General features: G+C 39.2%; 1 protein-coding gene across 1 annotated transcript in view; it reads right to left on the bottom strand.

Moving 5' to 3' along the window:
- SLC25A13 (solute carrier family 25 (aspartate/glutamate carrier), member 13) overlaps positions 1–14207 on the bottom strand; it is a 79290-nt gene that overhangs the window by 51222 nt on the left and 13861 nt on the right. The window contains exon 4 of the mRNA XM_009895341.1: positions 1225–1364. Coding sequence (XP_009893643.1) covers positions 1225–1364 — 140 coding nt within the window. The remainder of the gene's footprint in view (positions 1–1224; positions 1365–14207) is intronic.

The raw sequence follows: 14207 nt of genomic DNA, 5'->3' as shown, positions 1-14207 counted from the left end.
CAGATGCGTGAGGCAAACAGGACTGGTACTCCTTTAAGACTGTGATTTTAATCCACCAAGAGCAGGACACATGAACACCAGAACATGCGGCCAGAGACACTTTTCCCTAATCAAGTAACACATTTGCTCTTTTATCCAAAAGAGGTTCCAGTTCACTATTCTGTCACAAAACTGGTCTATGTCTTAGCTATTTAGGAGTTACAATAGTCAATACAAAACCTAAGGGAATACGATTTAATCATGTGATACCTGACGTCCTCTTCATACAAAGTTAATTAGGCTCTGTTCTACAAAGTCAATTTGAAACATTTGTCTCAATAGCATTATCTTAATTATTCCTCATCAAAATGATACCACCTCCTACTGTGAACTAACATACTTGTGTAAACAAGAAAAAAAGAAACCTTGCAGTCTTGAAGCAGGTTCCCATTTTAAAACTCTCTAGTGTAAATACAGGCATTAAGTATTCATAAGGAATACAAATAAGAAACTCACGTGTTTTACCACTTCAAGGATCACTTTTCCTACTGAAGACTATTTTTAACAGTACTGCTGAAATACAGATAATCTGTTTATTTTTTTATTAGCACAATATTTTGTTTTCTGTAACAAAATACCCTCAAGTGTGAATAGCCAAGAATTCCATGCAAAAGAAAGACTGCATTTTACTCTCTATATACCACATTTCCCTGAAATACTCTTAATTCAAAAAAGGTCAAAAGTAAAGAAGTATGTGGAAAGGGCTTGCAGCAAAACATCATCTTTACTGGATATCAGCACTGAATTAAATACAAATTTGGTAAACATGCTATTTACTTCTTCATAATACCAGTCTGGCAACTGGGTCCAAAATGTTCACTACTGTTATTTAGCGTTCTTTGACTATATTTAAATATCCAGCAGATTTTCAGACTTTGAGGTCTAGGATTTTGATTTCACATCTCTGTCTACACAACAGTGTAGAAAAGATCACCTTCTACACACAGGCATCAAAAATAAAAAAAAAAAAAGGAGAGAAAACCCAGCTAGCCTGAATCAGCAATTTTACCACAAGCACATCCTATTTATCAACACACTATTAAAGTCCAGCACTCTGACTGTAAAAGCCTACACTCAATCTATCTTGCAACTTCCCTACCAGCGTGGTATTTAGCAAGTTTGCAAATACTTTGATTCTTGCATCCTTCTTGTTACTCTTGTCAAACTGTATTGTATTAGACCCACCAGTAAAAACTGTGTGAACTCCGCATATGTTAGATGTCTTTTTCTATCCTTTCCAAAATGCAGCTGTACGAACTCTGAATTCCAGTTAAACGGGATGTGCTGATGAATTGTGGTCTGGCCAAAAACTTGCTTAGCATCCTCTGGGAAGAAAAGAAAAATGTTCATTTAATAGTAAAATAAAATAACAATAGATACAAGCATACATTCATACAAGTAAAACGAATATTATGTTTTTAACAGGAAAGCAATACTGTTCATACAAATTAGTAATATATTGTAAAGCAAACCTGATTTTTTTGTTTACCAAAATCATAACTAACGAAAAGTTGTGAACACCCTCACAATTACAATCTCTGAATAATCTTTTTATTTGTGAAGTTTTATACTCACAGCATTTGATTAGAAGAGACTCAGCTAGATATTTCAAGTTTCAAAGTCAAGCAAGAAAAGAAAATTAAAAGACAATTTATAAAAAGATGACTAAAGCTAACCAATTTTCAGCATAATCTTTTCAAGCTGCTAACAATGAAAGTTTTGTGTCACTATAATTCAGGCTTTTGTATTATTCCTAGAGTTCTCCACGTTCAAACAAATCAACTACAAAAATACCAATATTTCAAGATCCACTTTTCTGTAAGTACCTTACAGGGGCAGTGACATGCAGAGCAGAGCACAGGGGGGACGTGGCAGGCAGGAACACAAACTCAGCACCACCTCCAGCACTGAGCAGACTTTAACCCTAGACCTCTGCTGTAAAGAGGGGGGCAGCATGACAAGTTTGTTGGATCACACCTAAATGCAAGCTTTCATAGTTTAGTTCAGTTTAGCAGTCGTAACTGGGCAATGGTTTATTACGGGCTTGGTAGACTTTTTGGTAATACATGGCATTTTTGGTGAAGAAACAACTGTCTGAAACAGCCATAAGGACCATACATTGCTGGAACTGGACTGTATATATATTAACTAATGGCAACAACAACAAGATCTGAGGAAGTAGTTGTCTCACACGACAGCGCCCACTTCAATGTGACAGTCTGTCTCAGCCAAAAATATAGGGCAAAGATATCTTCCAAAGACAAGCTCAAGGCCAGAGGTTCCCAACTGGTATATACCTTCCTAATTGCCATGTGACTCCTCCATCAACGCCAGCCAAGAGCCACTTCTTGCCTCCTGCTAGTTCCTGCAGGCACGGAGAGCTGGTTCCCAGGAGACACTCCCTTCCCACAGGTCTCCTACTCCCTTCACGCTTTGTGGAAGAAAGACCAGGAGCCCAAACCCCGAGCTCCTGTCTGTCTCTGCGAGCAGCAGAGCTGGAAGCCAGTTCCCAAGCGTGGCTGGTGCCTGAGGTTGAGGAAATCAGCACAGCCTTGTGCCTGCCTGTGCGCGGAACAAGCTGGGAACCACCTTGCTGGAGCCAGCCTCTGCCTACCAGGCAGGTCTGGGAACTGCCTTCCAGCTCTCCCCAGTGTGTGCAGAACAAGCTGGGAGCCACTGCTGGAGCCAGCCTCTGCCTACCAGCTCACCCCAGCACCGCAAGCAAAGGCGGGAGCCGACTCCTCGGGGCCGTGAGGTCCTGTCTCCTGCGCAAGTTGAATTCTGGCTTCTGTGGCTCTGCTGACCTGGGGAAACCCAGCCAGGGTGGAATTCCCACTTTTAGGCAAGGGAGTAGGAAAAAGTGAGAGCTGGATGGCATGGCCAAGAGCCAGGAAGATGTCAGGAAGTGCCCAAGTGAGTGAAGGATAAAGACATAGGAAAAAATGGTCCCAAGCAGGTGAAAGGGGCAGGTGTCCCACTGCACAGACCCAAAAGCGCCGCAGCTGGTGTTACCCACAAGAACAGCATGTTCTAAAGCAAGGGGGCTTCAATGAGAAAGCAAAAATGATACCTCAGACCTCTTCCCATTCCTCAACAAAGTCAGTAGTTTCATCTTTAAACACCCCCCACCCCCCAACGATCGCAAGGAATCAGTGGTGAAAGAGCAAGTTGGATTTAACTTACAAACAGAAAGACTGACCCCAGTTAACCTCAAATTCTTAAAATTCAGAACTTCAAGTCCTAATGTCCTATGAGAATTTTCTCCAAGCAACGTCAGTGCCCCCAGGACAGCATTGTTCATTCGTATCTTCAAGCTCTATCACAGCCGGCTTGGATCTTGTCCGTCAGCATTCTCCAGGAGCAAAATTCTGCTCTCAAGGCAACAGGAGGGAAAACCAATTGGTTCAGGGTGAGGTCCTGTCCCTCAATCAAAAGTATTTTACCTAGTATGCTTCCTACTGACACAGCTTGAGGCACCTTGCCACATGTCACTGGAGAGCACCTTTATAAAGTTCCTGCTTTCTGCCAGACTTCCTTCAAAGAAGGGAACCAGCATGAAGACGACAGACTGTCTTGCCCACAAATAAGAGGAAATGAAGGCTGTCTCTTCCTGGTAGCAACCACTCTGCTTTTCCAAAGGAACAAAGATATTCCCAGAGCCGCTCGTCTCTTGCACAGAAATCAGATGCTCATCTGCTTCCTCTTTCCCGCTCCTCCCACCTCCTGAATTTCCCCAGAGCAAGACACCAATATTGTTTGGATAAGATTAGGAACACGTCACCGTTTACCAAAAGCTATGTTTGGTTGGACTCCACATTTCTCTTTGCAGAGAAAAATGGTGCTTTCTTACTTGATGCAAGGTAAGAGATAGGAAAATCTTAGCTAGTACAAAAGCAGTCTCAAATCCCTTTTGATAGGGCCGGGTTCCTCACAATCTTTACTTCAACTTAACGTATGAAAGTTACAGAGTGTCCTCTGATTATGCCACTAATTTTATCTTCATTCATTATCGAACATTAGCTATCTTGAAGGAACAATGCATCTTGCTCCCCCAACTCTGTGCCTTGTAAACCCTCCTTAGCTGGGGCCCAAAAAAAAAATTCCAGCTCAAGAAAATAGAACATCAAGAAGCGAAAAGAGTAGTAATTTCAGACTAAATACAATGTTTAATTATTGGCATTATAAATGGCAAAGGAACCCACAGCAGTGGAACTTAAAACCTCATCAAGCCAGCTAGGAATATAGTAAGGTCTATATCCAGAACATTTGCATTCCCTTGTCTATTTTAGAGATGAAAGCCTGCAGGCATGCCTTAGAAGTTCATGTAGGTACAAATATGCCTCCAAACAGTCCAAGTAGGAGATGTACACTTAATTTTTGCTATGACTTGGAAAACAAAGACTACCGTATTAGTGTAGATATTTAGTACGATAGTACGAGAACTGCCTACACTACTTAAGCTTTTCAAAATCATACTGTATATTGATGTCAATATGACTTGGCAACTAATATCAGATGCTTTTCTGACAGAGTGCATGTTGTATTATACAGTGCAGGCAGCTGACTGGAAGATTGCCTACTGTGCTTCTACTGATTCTTTGATGGCACAAGACGTGGTATCCTGTTTGCCACTGCCTTTTTACACATACCCTGTACTTCCTTTCCGCAACTATTAAACTCCTATATGTGCTCAGTGGACAGTGTTTCTCCTCTTTCCTCACTTCATCACCCATTCATCTACAATGTCACTGACTCAAGTCTGATTTGTAGTCAGATCGTCTATTCAGACATTAAAGACCGTTCATACTCCATGAACAAATATTAAGTGTTTTAGTCTACAATTTAACCACCAAAATGTATCCAATTACGTACTGGAACTCCTTCCAAGTTATTGTTCAGTTCTAACAGTATCATCTCCTAATCATCTAAGTCCAGTATTAAAATAAAAAAATGGACAATTTTGAAATGTAGTTTTGCCTTAAACCTGCAGCTGAAGTTCCACAGCTACCCACAAGCTGCTGAACTAAATACAGTAAAATATAAAAAAGCAGCAATGTCCTTCAGTAGCCAGGAGTTATTTTGTTTGTCTAGACCATTTTTAAAGGAACCTGTTTCACAGAGTTACAGAATAATTTGTGATGGAAAGGCCATCTGGATGTCATCTGGATGAACCTCCTACCAAAGAAGGTCCCACCAGGTCAGGTTGCTCAGGTCCATGGCCAGCTGAGGTTTGAGTATCTCCAACGATGGAGATTCCACAACCTCTCTGGGCAACTGTGGTTTGATCCTAAAACAATATTTAATCAAAATATCTGATAAATGCAAGCTTTTAAATCCATATTGAAACACTGTTTAATTGTTATAGTTTTAGTTTTAAAAATGCAAAATGTTAATGCTCCAGTGTCTGGAGCCATAAGAGCACAAGATCTAAAGCTAGCAAAAGATACAACTATTTCTGTGTTTGCATTGTTTGAACCAGAGCTGTTGGAAAGCAAAATGAACAACAGGGTGAAGATGATTTTAAATATTCATTTTTAGAAATCCATGCTGTCATTTGTGTCAATCTTTAAAAAAATTTTGAAACTCAAATTTTAAAATAAATTGCACAGTTTTAAAACAATTAATTGTTTTGTCCCTGCACTGTCTCTAATTAAAAAATAGGTACCTTGTAATTGGTTTCTAATCACTGTACAAAAAAGTTGGTTTATTTTCCTATCAGGTGAACTGCCTGCTGGTTTACAGTGGGGGGTTTTTGGTCCTTTGAGTCCTGGGGACTTTCTTCTCTCCAGTGTACTGATGTCTATGCTTACATGCTTACTGTACAAACAAGTATTCTGCATTCACATTTCCATATTGTCATTAAGAATTATAGTAGAAATAAAGCATACTTTGGAATACTACAAGCACTCGACACAACAAAGACCACCAATATTCCCCAAGTGAAAATTATCTATTCAGAAATTTGAAATTTTAAAAGGAAAAACTGAAAGTTATTCTCCCACTACATTTTGCATTTAAGAAAAGTCACTTGACGGAACAAGCTACTGAAATCTTTGCAGGGTACACTCCATAAATATTTGATATTTTAAATCTGAAATTCTTTCAAACTATTTATTTGTGCAAGTACATAAATTTTTCATGCAGTGTCAAAATTAAGTCCAATAAAGTTAATACTATCTCAATGTATAGCTAGAACAAATTTCATGATCATCTACAAAAATCGCACTGCCCTTACAAAATAGCTGCAACATTTTTGCAGAAAAGCTGTCATCATCAGCTCTATTTTATGTAAGTTATATGTTCTATACATTTTATACATGTTCTAGCTTTACACAAGTAAGCGATTTGTGGATGGTATAGAAAACCTGTACCAAACCCCTGGGCCTTGAGAAAAAATGAGATTACCCCGATGATACTGGTAATAGCAACTTCTGTAAAGAACACAGGCTACCTTCTGCAAAGAGGAAAACAAAAGACAAATTTGAAAAGATATGAATTATTGCAAGTTAACAAGAGTTCCATACGCCAATAACCTTTTCAAACCCTTTTGGCAGTAACTGATTCTATATTCATCACACTTAAGGCCCTGAAGAGGAACATAAGAGCATTACAGCTACAACTAGGACTGAACGAAGCAAAATTAATGCAAAGAGTGTGGAATAGATATTTTAGTATAAAGAGATAAGGTTTTTTAAACCTGAATATGCAAATCCCCCTCATTCTGCTCAGACAAAAGGTGATACCTTTATAAAATCATGTTTTGTTAATGGTTAAGCACTTCTGTTCATGCATTTGGAAACAGTTTCCTTTAAGTGGATGTAATAAAAAGTGCATTTTTTTTTTCAAGGGCATTTAAAAGAAATCCTACACAGAAGAAAAAGCAAAGAAGGAAGTCCAGTTGGTCAAATTAAACTGCTGATGAGACTAGCTGTTTCACCATCATGACCAGGAACCCCAGCACCTTGCCAACTGCCACGCAAGACCTGACCTAAAGCTCAGTGGAGACGAGAACAGAATGATTTCCACAGACTTTGGTCCTTATTGACCATTTGAAGCAACTCCGCATTTTCCACAAGCTTCACGACCCCGACTGCACCACCAGGTTGCGCAATCTCTTCCCCGTGACCCACCCACAAACACAAACAGGGGGGATCAGAGTGCAGGCAAAGAACTGCAGAAGAAACAGCTGGGAGAAGCCTCATGTCAGGTCCTTGATCCTCCTTGTCTGAGCCATGCTGTAGGGACGCCTGCACCTCGGTGACCCCAACCGCCTGACTTGACTTCCCAGCCTTTCCTTGGATGTGCCACATCCCCGTGGGCTTGTCTGGCTGACCCTGGTCACCGTCACCAGACGTGCTCTTCTGTCCTTGCTCAGGTAGTGTGGCACCTCACCCCTCGTCAGTGAGATCTGTGCCCATGCCCCAGCCTCTTGGCACCCTTGCTCAGCTGCAGGCTCACCTGCCTGGCTGAGCCGGTCATTGCTGCTCCTGGCCACAGAAAAAGTACAATAAATTTGTGCAAAAGCACATGTGTACAGAGACATGTGCATATACATTCTATTCTATTCTATTCTGTTCTATTCTATTCTATTCTATATGTCAAAACCACTCAAGTAATAGTATTTCGTATTATCTTGTTCTACTGGAATTGCTGGGTTTTATCCAAGGTTTGGGTTGGATATTTTTGTTTGGGTGTTTTGTTTTGGTTGTTTTTCAATTTACTGTTGTGAACTTCAAATACACAGTTAGTTAGAGTTTATTTCCATGCTTCTACTGTCTGGCACTTAAATCTTCTATAATGATGACTTCTTATTTTGGAAAACATAAGTCCACATCACATCTGCTCAGCTAAGATATGGAATGATGGGCAGTCCAAGTACTTGGCTGGGTTGTTCGTTTATCCCTATTCACCCAGAAGTGGTACAACACTCTGGAAGTACAAGTGCTACAATCACTTTCTTCATTTCCCTGCTGCTTTGTCAAGGAAATGGGTTGAAATAATTTTATAGTGGCCATGCTGTAAATTAAAAAACACTTTGGAACAGCTTGATTACTAAGGATTGCAAAGGAAAGGTAGTCATCCCTCCAACTTCCCTCAACAAAGCAGGAATGGAAGGAATGGCTGTATCAGCCACCTTTTTCCACAGGTTAGAAGCCCTGAAATAATACACTAATGCTGTATTTTCACTGCCTCTTAATTCCTTGCAAAACATGGACCACAACCTATTCCGCAATTCTGAATTAAAACCAAACCAAACCAAACCAAACCAAACAACCTGGGTTCTTTCCTTCTTAAAATCTCGCAAGTATTGTATCCGGTAGAACACTCAAACTGAAGCCAGCAGAGTAGAAACAGAGCACATAATTTGAAGATAATGGGATAGTATTACACATCTCAAGAAGGCGGGGGGTTGTGATTTGAAAAAAGATAGCAGCTCAGGTCAGTGCAATTTATCTGCACTCTATCATGTGGTACCGCTACTGTTTTAAAACAGATTCATTCAAAAGAGTGCAAAAGCCTCCATTAGTACACCTGATCCGTTTAGACTAAGATCAGTTTCACCTGCACCTGAAAAATGCAGCTGCACACATACACTTGCATATGAACACCTAAAAAAACCCCAGAATTAACTTCTTTTGATAATTTTGTGTGTGTGCGTGCATGTGTGAGTGGTAAGTTATTTTTTTATAGGACTAGTTACTCCAAATTCAGAGAAAATCCCCAAAGACAAAATTAAACTCAAATAAAAAAAATTTTAACCCATTTAACTATGTTGCGCTAGTCCAGCTGTGGACTAGTGCTGAACTGTAAAGGACAAGGAGAGGTTTCTGCTGCTTAACATAAGCCAGCATTCTGTGTAACCAAAGCTGTCATATCAAATTCAATGCCCCCGTTTCCGTGTGGGTAAGTGAAATCATCCTCTGGACTCATTTCTGTTATCCCTATCATGGAGATGTTAAAAACTTTCAGACTGACTCAACACCTTTTTTTACACTGGCAGGGGCTGATTTCGCTGTAGTTGTCCGTGAATACAAATTTATTTCAGAATTCACACGATTGTTTCCTACAGCAGTTTAATATACCAACCAAAGTGATAAAAGCAAATTCCAGGATTGATGAAATTATCCTAAACTTTACACTTTACTCTCCAGTACAGACTTGCGAGCTCTATTTCTTTAACAGCTATTTTGCTTAGATAGATGGTATTAAAAAAAAAAAAAAATCACTTTCTTGCAAAGCATTAACATACATTTTCCCCCACTTAAATACTTCAATTTCAAATGCACCACAAAATGTACTCCCACAACAGTACTGTATTAGTATAAAACTATTTTAGTTCAATTAAAATGTCTAACTATCTACCCCCAAACCTACCTAAACTGTAATTTTCACTTTGAGCATTTCCAACATGTTCTCAGTTTTGTTTTCTTTTATCAGCTTATCAAATCAGGTCCTGCATTCCAAATGTTGGAAAAAATAGTTATTAACTGCTAGGTAACAGCAGATTTTCCAATTTAGAAAACCAAATTACACACACTGCAAAAGTATGCGTATTTTGCTATCTGAAATTTCACATTAAAATCTGTAATAACAAAACACTTCCCTAGCTCTTAGGGCCTGCTGAAGTTTTTACCTCCTAATCTGTAATTCCAAAACAATTCGAAAAGGGGATGGGGAAAAAAAATAAAATAAAAATCGAGCTTAATGTGGTACACTGCTGCTGCCACAGTTTAAATATATTCTGGAGGGGAAGCTTATGGTTCCTCCCCAGATGCTGCCTAGTAATCATGTTGGGCTTTTTTTTTTTTTTCGACAGGATATACAGAGCTCTATGAAAGATGGCTAACCCTCAGCTTACTGTTAACCAAAGAGTGACCTCATATAGTTGAAATTTACTCTCAAATTAGCTCTTTCCCACCTTTTCCCCACCTATTTTTTCAAGTAGCGTGAAGTAGCATCAGAAAGCACAATGTTTTAACCATCTGAGCATGTAGTATTCTTGAATTATCCCACCAACTGCTAGTGCTCTCTGTTACCTCTGTCTTTTAAAATTGGAGCCATTATAGTAAATCGTGCAAGTCTACAGTTAGCATTTCATAAAAAGTGGATTTTTGACCCACTGAACTGGAACAGCTTCTGAGCAGTTCTAATCTCTGAAAAGACACCATACCATACCATGCATGCCAATCTGGTATTGGTGTGCATCTACATACAGATGTTCGGAAAACACTGCTCACAAGTCATTAAAAAAGTTCCAAAAATCAGGGTGCTACTTTTTGTAGTACAAACTGATCATTTAAAGAAGTGCAATAAAGCTCCACATATATCAAAAAATGGATGCCTTCACAATGTTTTTTTCACCTCCAGGTAACATACTAACATCTGGAGCACGTCAATGGAAGGCAAAAGCTCATGATATTTGTTGGGCTGCCCTCATAAAATGAATTGGTTGACTCAGCAGCTCTCCAGGCAGAAAAGAGACTGTACTGCAACAGCCCCAACGAAGTGCCAGCACCCTTAGAAGCAGTCAAGCAGAGCGGAGAAGCAGGAGGCTGGAGTCTTGCCCTAACAATGTCCTGTTCAGATGTGAACCACATCCATTTTGTGGTTGGAAGAAGCAACAAAGGCTATATAGCACCTGTTGTACACAGAGGTAAGATTAAGACCAGTATTGCTAAACATATGTTTTTCAGCCATGATAAGTAGACTTTAAAGATGACAACAAAGCCCGCAGCAAACCATGAAGTCCCATATGAATCCTAACAAAATCCTAACAAAAAGTTCAGCATGCATTCCCTTTTAGAAGAGAGGCACTGGCTACTGAACAAAATTAACTTGGTTATAATTTCATTGCCCTATCCAAACTTTTCAACAGGGACAGAGCAGTCTTACAGATTAATTTTACGTTAATGAAAAAATCAGAGATCACGCTTGTGCCTTCATTTTTCCCAATCAAAAGATCCATGATAGTCTTCAAGTTTCACCCCACTGCTGAAAATGTTCTCACTTTTTTATCTTCTTACCTTCCCCCTGTTCTGGTTGGTTGTGCTCTTGCCACTTCTAAAAACTATGAATTCATTTCCTCATGATATATCCATACCCTGTCCAATTCAGCTTGGCCCTGATTTTTGACTGATATATGAAGCACTTCTGTTACCTCTGCTAAACGTTGCAAATACCCCAAAAACACAGGCTCTTTCCAAGAGTACCATCACTGTCAGCACTTAAGACTTTTCTTCTGTCTTCCTTGCATGTAAGGGAAAATTATATGAATTTATACATGGACTATTACATAATTGGCTTACAGAAAAGGTTTTCAACGTTTTTCCAAGATGCAATCCCTTATAAATATTTCTACTTGAGCTGTGGATATCCATAATTTCAGTTTACTGGCAACAGCCTTACATTTCTTTATTACCTTTCCTGGCCTCCTTAGAAGTGAGCAACAAACTGCCAGAGCCCAAAGACCACAGGCTTGGAAAGCACTAGGGCTTAAAAACTAAATTTACCCCTTTTGCCCTGAAGAATAGTAATAAAAAAAACCCAGATCACTTCCACGAAGGTAAACAGCATAACCTGGCTAAAATAAAATACCACTTTTATTTTCTCCATATAAGATAGTCGGGGGTTGATACACTTGACATACATGGAGAGGCTGATGGCACGTGGTCGTCTCAGCCTGGAGAAAAGGTGTGCTAAAGGAGGACCTCATTGCTGTCTACAACTGCCCAATGGGAGGGTGAAGGGAAGACAGAGATGCACGGTGGAAGGACAAGAGGCAATGGATGCAAGCTGGAACATGAGCAATCCCAACTAGGCATCAAGAAATTATTTTTCACTGTAACAGTGGTCAAACACTGGAAGACGCTTGCTCATAGAGGCTGCAGAGTCTCCATCTGCAGAGCTATTTAAAACCTTGATGAGATGTTGCCCCCTGGTCCAATCAAGGAGCAACCTGGTCTTGATGGCCTTGCAAAGGTTTGAGCCAGATGGCTGCCACAGTCTCTTCCAACTTAAACTGTTTGATCGTTCCTTGGGTTTTAGCAATGAACAAGAGATATGCTCAGCCTTCAGCCTGATGTTTGTCAGTAGGCAACTTTGATTTAAAAAAAAAAAAAAAAAAGCCAACACAAAATTAACAACAAAGAACAAACCAAACCACCAAATTTCAGTTCTGGATGATTTAGAAAACTCAATTGTATTTTCTAGACCTAATGAAACACAACGGTGTAAAAGGATGGAGCTCCTCCTAATATTTAAAATGACAGATTCACTTTGTGACTAAACAGGCTTTGTTTTACTTCAGATGCCTTCATGAAAGTCTGCCTGGTTACATAACATTTTAGTTAAAAGAAAAAACAAAACAAGAAAAACTTGCCAAGTTGACATATGTCTAGAAATGAAATTCTCCAAAACTAGTCTCAAGAAGATTTCAAAAATTGTTTTGAAGAAAATAAATATACTAACAAGTCTACCTTACATCCTCTTTTAATTAAACTAGCCATTATTTGTGCAAAATCCAGTACAAACAACAAAAAATATCAGAGACTAAACAAATTTTGCATTTGTAATGTTGCCATTGGGATCATTATATCTAGGCAACTGTCATTTATAAACCAACAAATGTTTCACTGTGTAGGTGTAAGCTAACACATCACTAGCTACAAATGGTTTCTAACCAATTTGAACCAGCAATGGAAATTTCACTGAGAAATACTGAATATTGCAATTTTTCAAGTGATCAAAGCTTATAGCCTCAGCAATTTATTTTGGTATTTCAGATTTAGCTTCTCCTTGCTTTTACATGTTACCAGGCTGGGCATCATGAAGCTAGGTGTGCAAAAAAAAGAATTACAGATCCCATAAGAAGAGCCAAGTTGTACCAACCAATTACAGGGCAAAGCATAAAATAAATAAACTTCTGTAACAAAAGCAAGAGCTAGCTCACACAGTTTGAACCTAATCCTTTGGTCAGGAAACCAATTGTGAGACTCCTGTAATAATTCTTTGCATATTGAAAATGTATCAGAGTGTTACCACAGAGGAAAAACTCTGAAGCTCATCACAATAGCTATATGGCTATTTAAACCTCTATTAAGAGCTTTTAGAAAGTTTACAAACAAGTATTCAGGCAATTCAAGTATCAGATAAGCAAACAGGAGTGCTTAGTAAGATGTATCCTTAATTAATGTGCTTATCCAAGAACTGTACTGATATAATTAATAACAGAAGCAGAGATCCACAATAGCTGCTGCCTACATGTAAATAAAGTCTTGCTTTGAGACAAAAGCAGAACACATTGCTCGATTCTGCAGCTGTTATACTAAACAAGCAACAATTTGGGGTTTGGTTTCCCCATTCCCTTCGTGTTATTGCTGTGTTTGGGGGTTGTGTTTTGCTTTGCTCTTTTTTTTTTTTTTTTTTCAATTAAAGGTCTGACTTGTTTTACAGCATACTCATATTTCTCAAAGCACAGCAGAGCATCCATTTTCAAACAACTTCAGGTTGAATTAGAGGACCTTTAAAAAAAAAATCTAACCAAACAACTCCTCCAAACCCTGTACCACAGCTACATTTCATTAAGTACAAGAGCCAGAATTTCTGTCATGTGGGAAATTCTACTTTAAAATACATCAGAATGAAAATCTTCCAAGCCAGGTTCAACACTGGTTGGCAGCAGAGACTCGGGCAATCACATCTCTTTTTGTGCCTTTCCTTTCTCTGTGAGCAAAACCAAGATGGACAACACTTATTTTGCCCTTCACAAGGGCTGTGAGAACTGGTGTAAGGAAAAGAAAGTTCCAGTCCCTGGATATCACCGCTGCATTATTCACAGCTCAGAACTGTTACCTCCCATCATTTCATTTATCCATCCAAAATTAGAGATGGAGGTTAAGACGACTTAGTTTTTAAACACTGACATTTTTACCCAACCATCTCGCCTTTTTTTAAACACCATCTAGTAAAGAATTTCAAAGGGCTCTGCTTCTTTAATGAGGCATTAAAATACAGTCATACGACAAAAAAGCAACTCTACTAAGTCTCTTAAACCCCTGGACTTACATTATCAGCTTTTATGTGCCTGTCAACACTCAACAGTAAGAAGCAATGGTTTGCTCTTTGCCTCGAATTTAAAAGCCAGCTAAACTTCCTCCCACTTTCCTGCT

Source organism: Charadrius vociferus, unplaced genomic scaffold (genome assembly GCF_000708025.1).
Source record: "Charadrius vociferus isolate BGI_N301 unplaced genomic scaffold, ASM70802v2 scaffold31, whole genome shotgun sequence".
Classification (NCBI taxonomy): domain Eukaryota; kingdom Metazoa; phylum Chordata; class Aves; order Charadriiformes; family Charadriidae; genus Charadrius; species Charadrius vociferus.
Note: the sequence above shows the minus strand (reverse complement) of the source record. Positions and strands in the feature narration are given on the sequence as shown.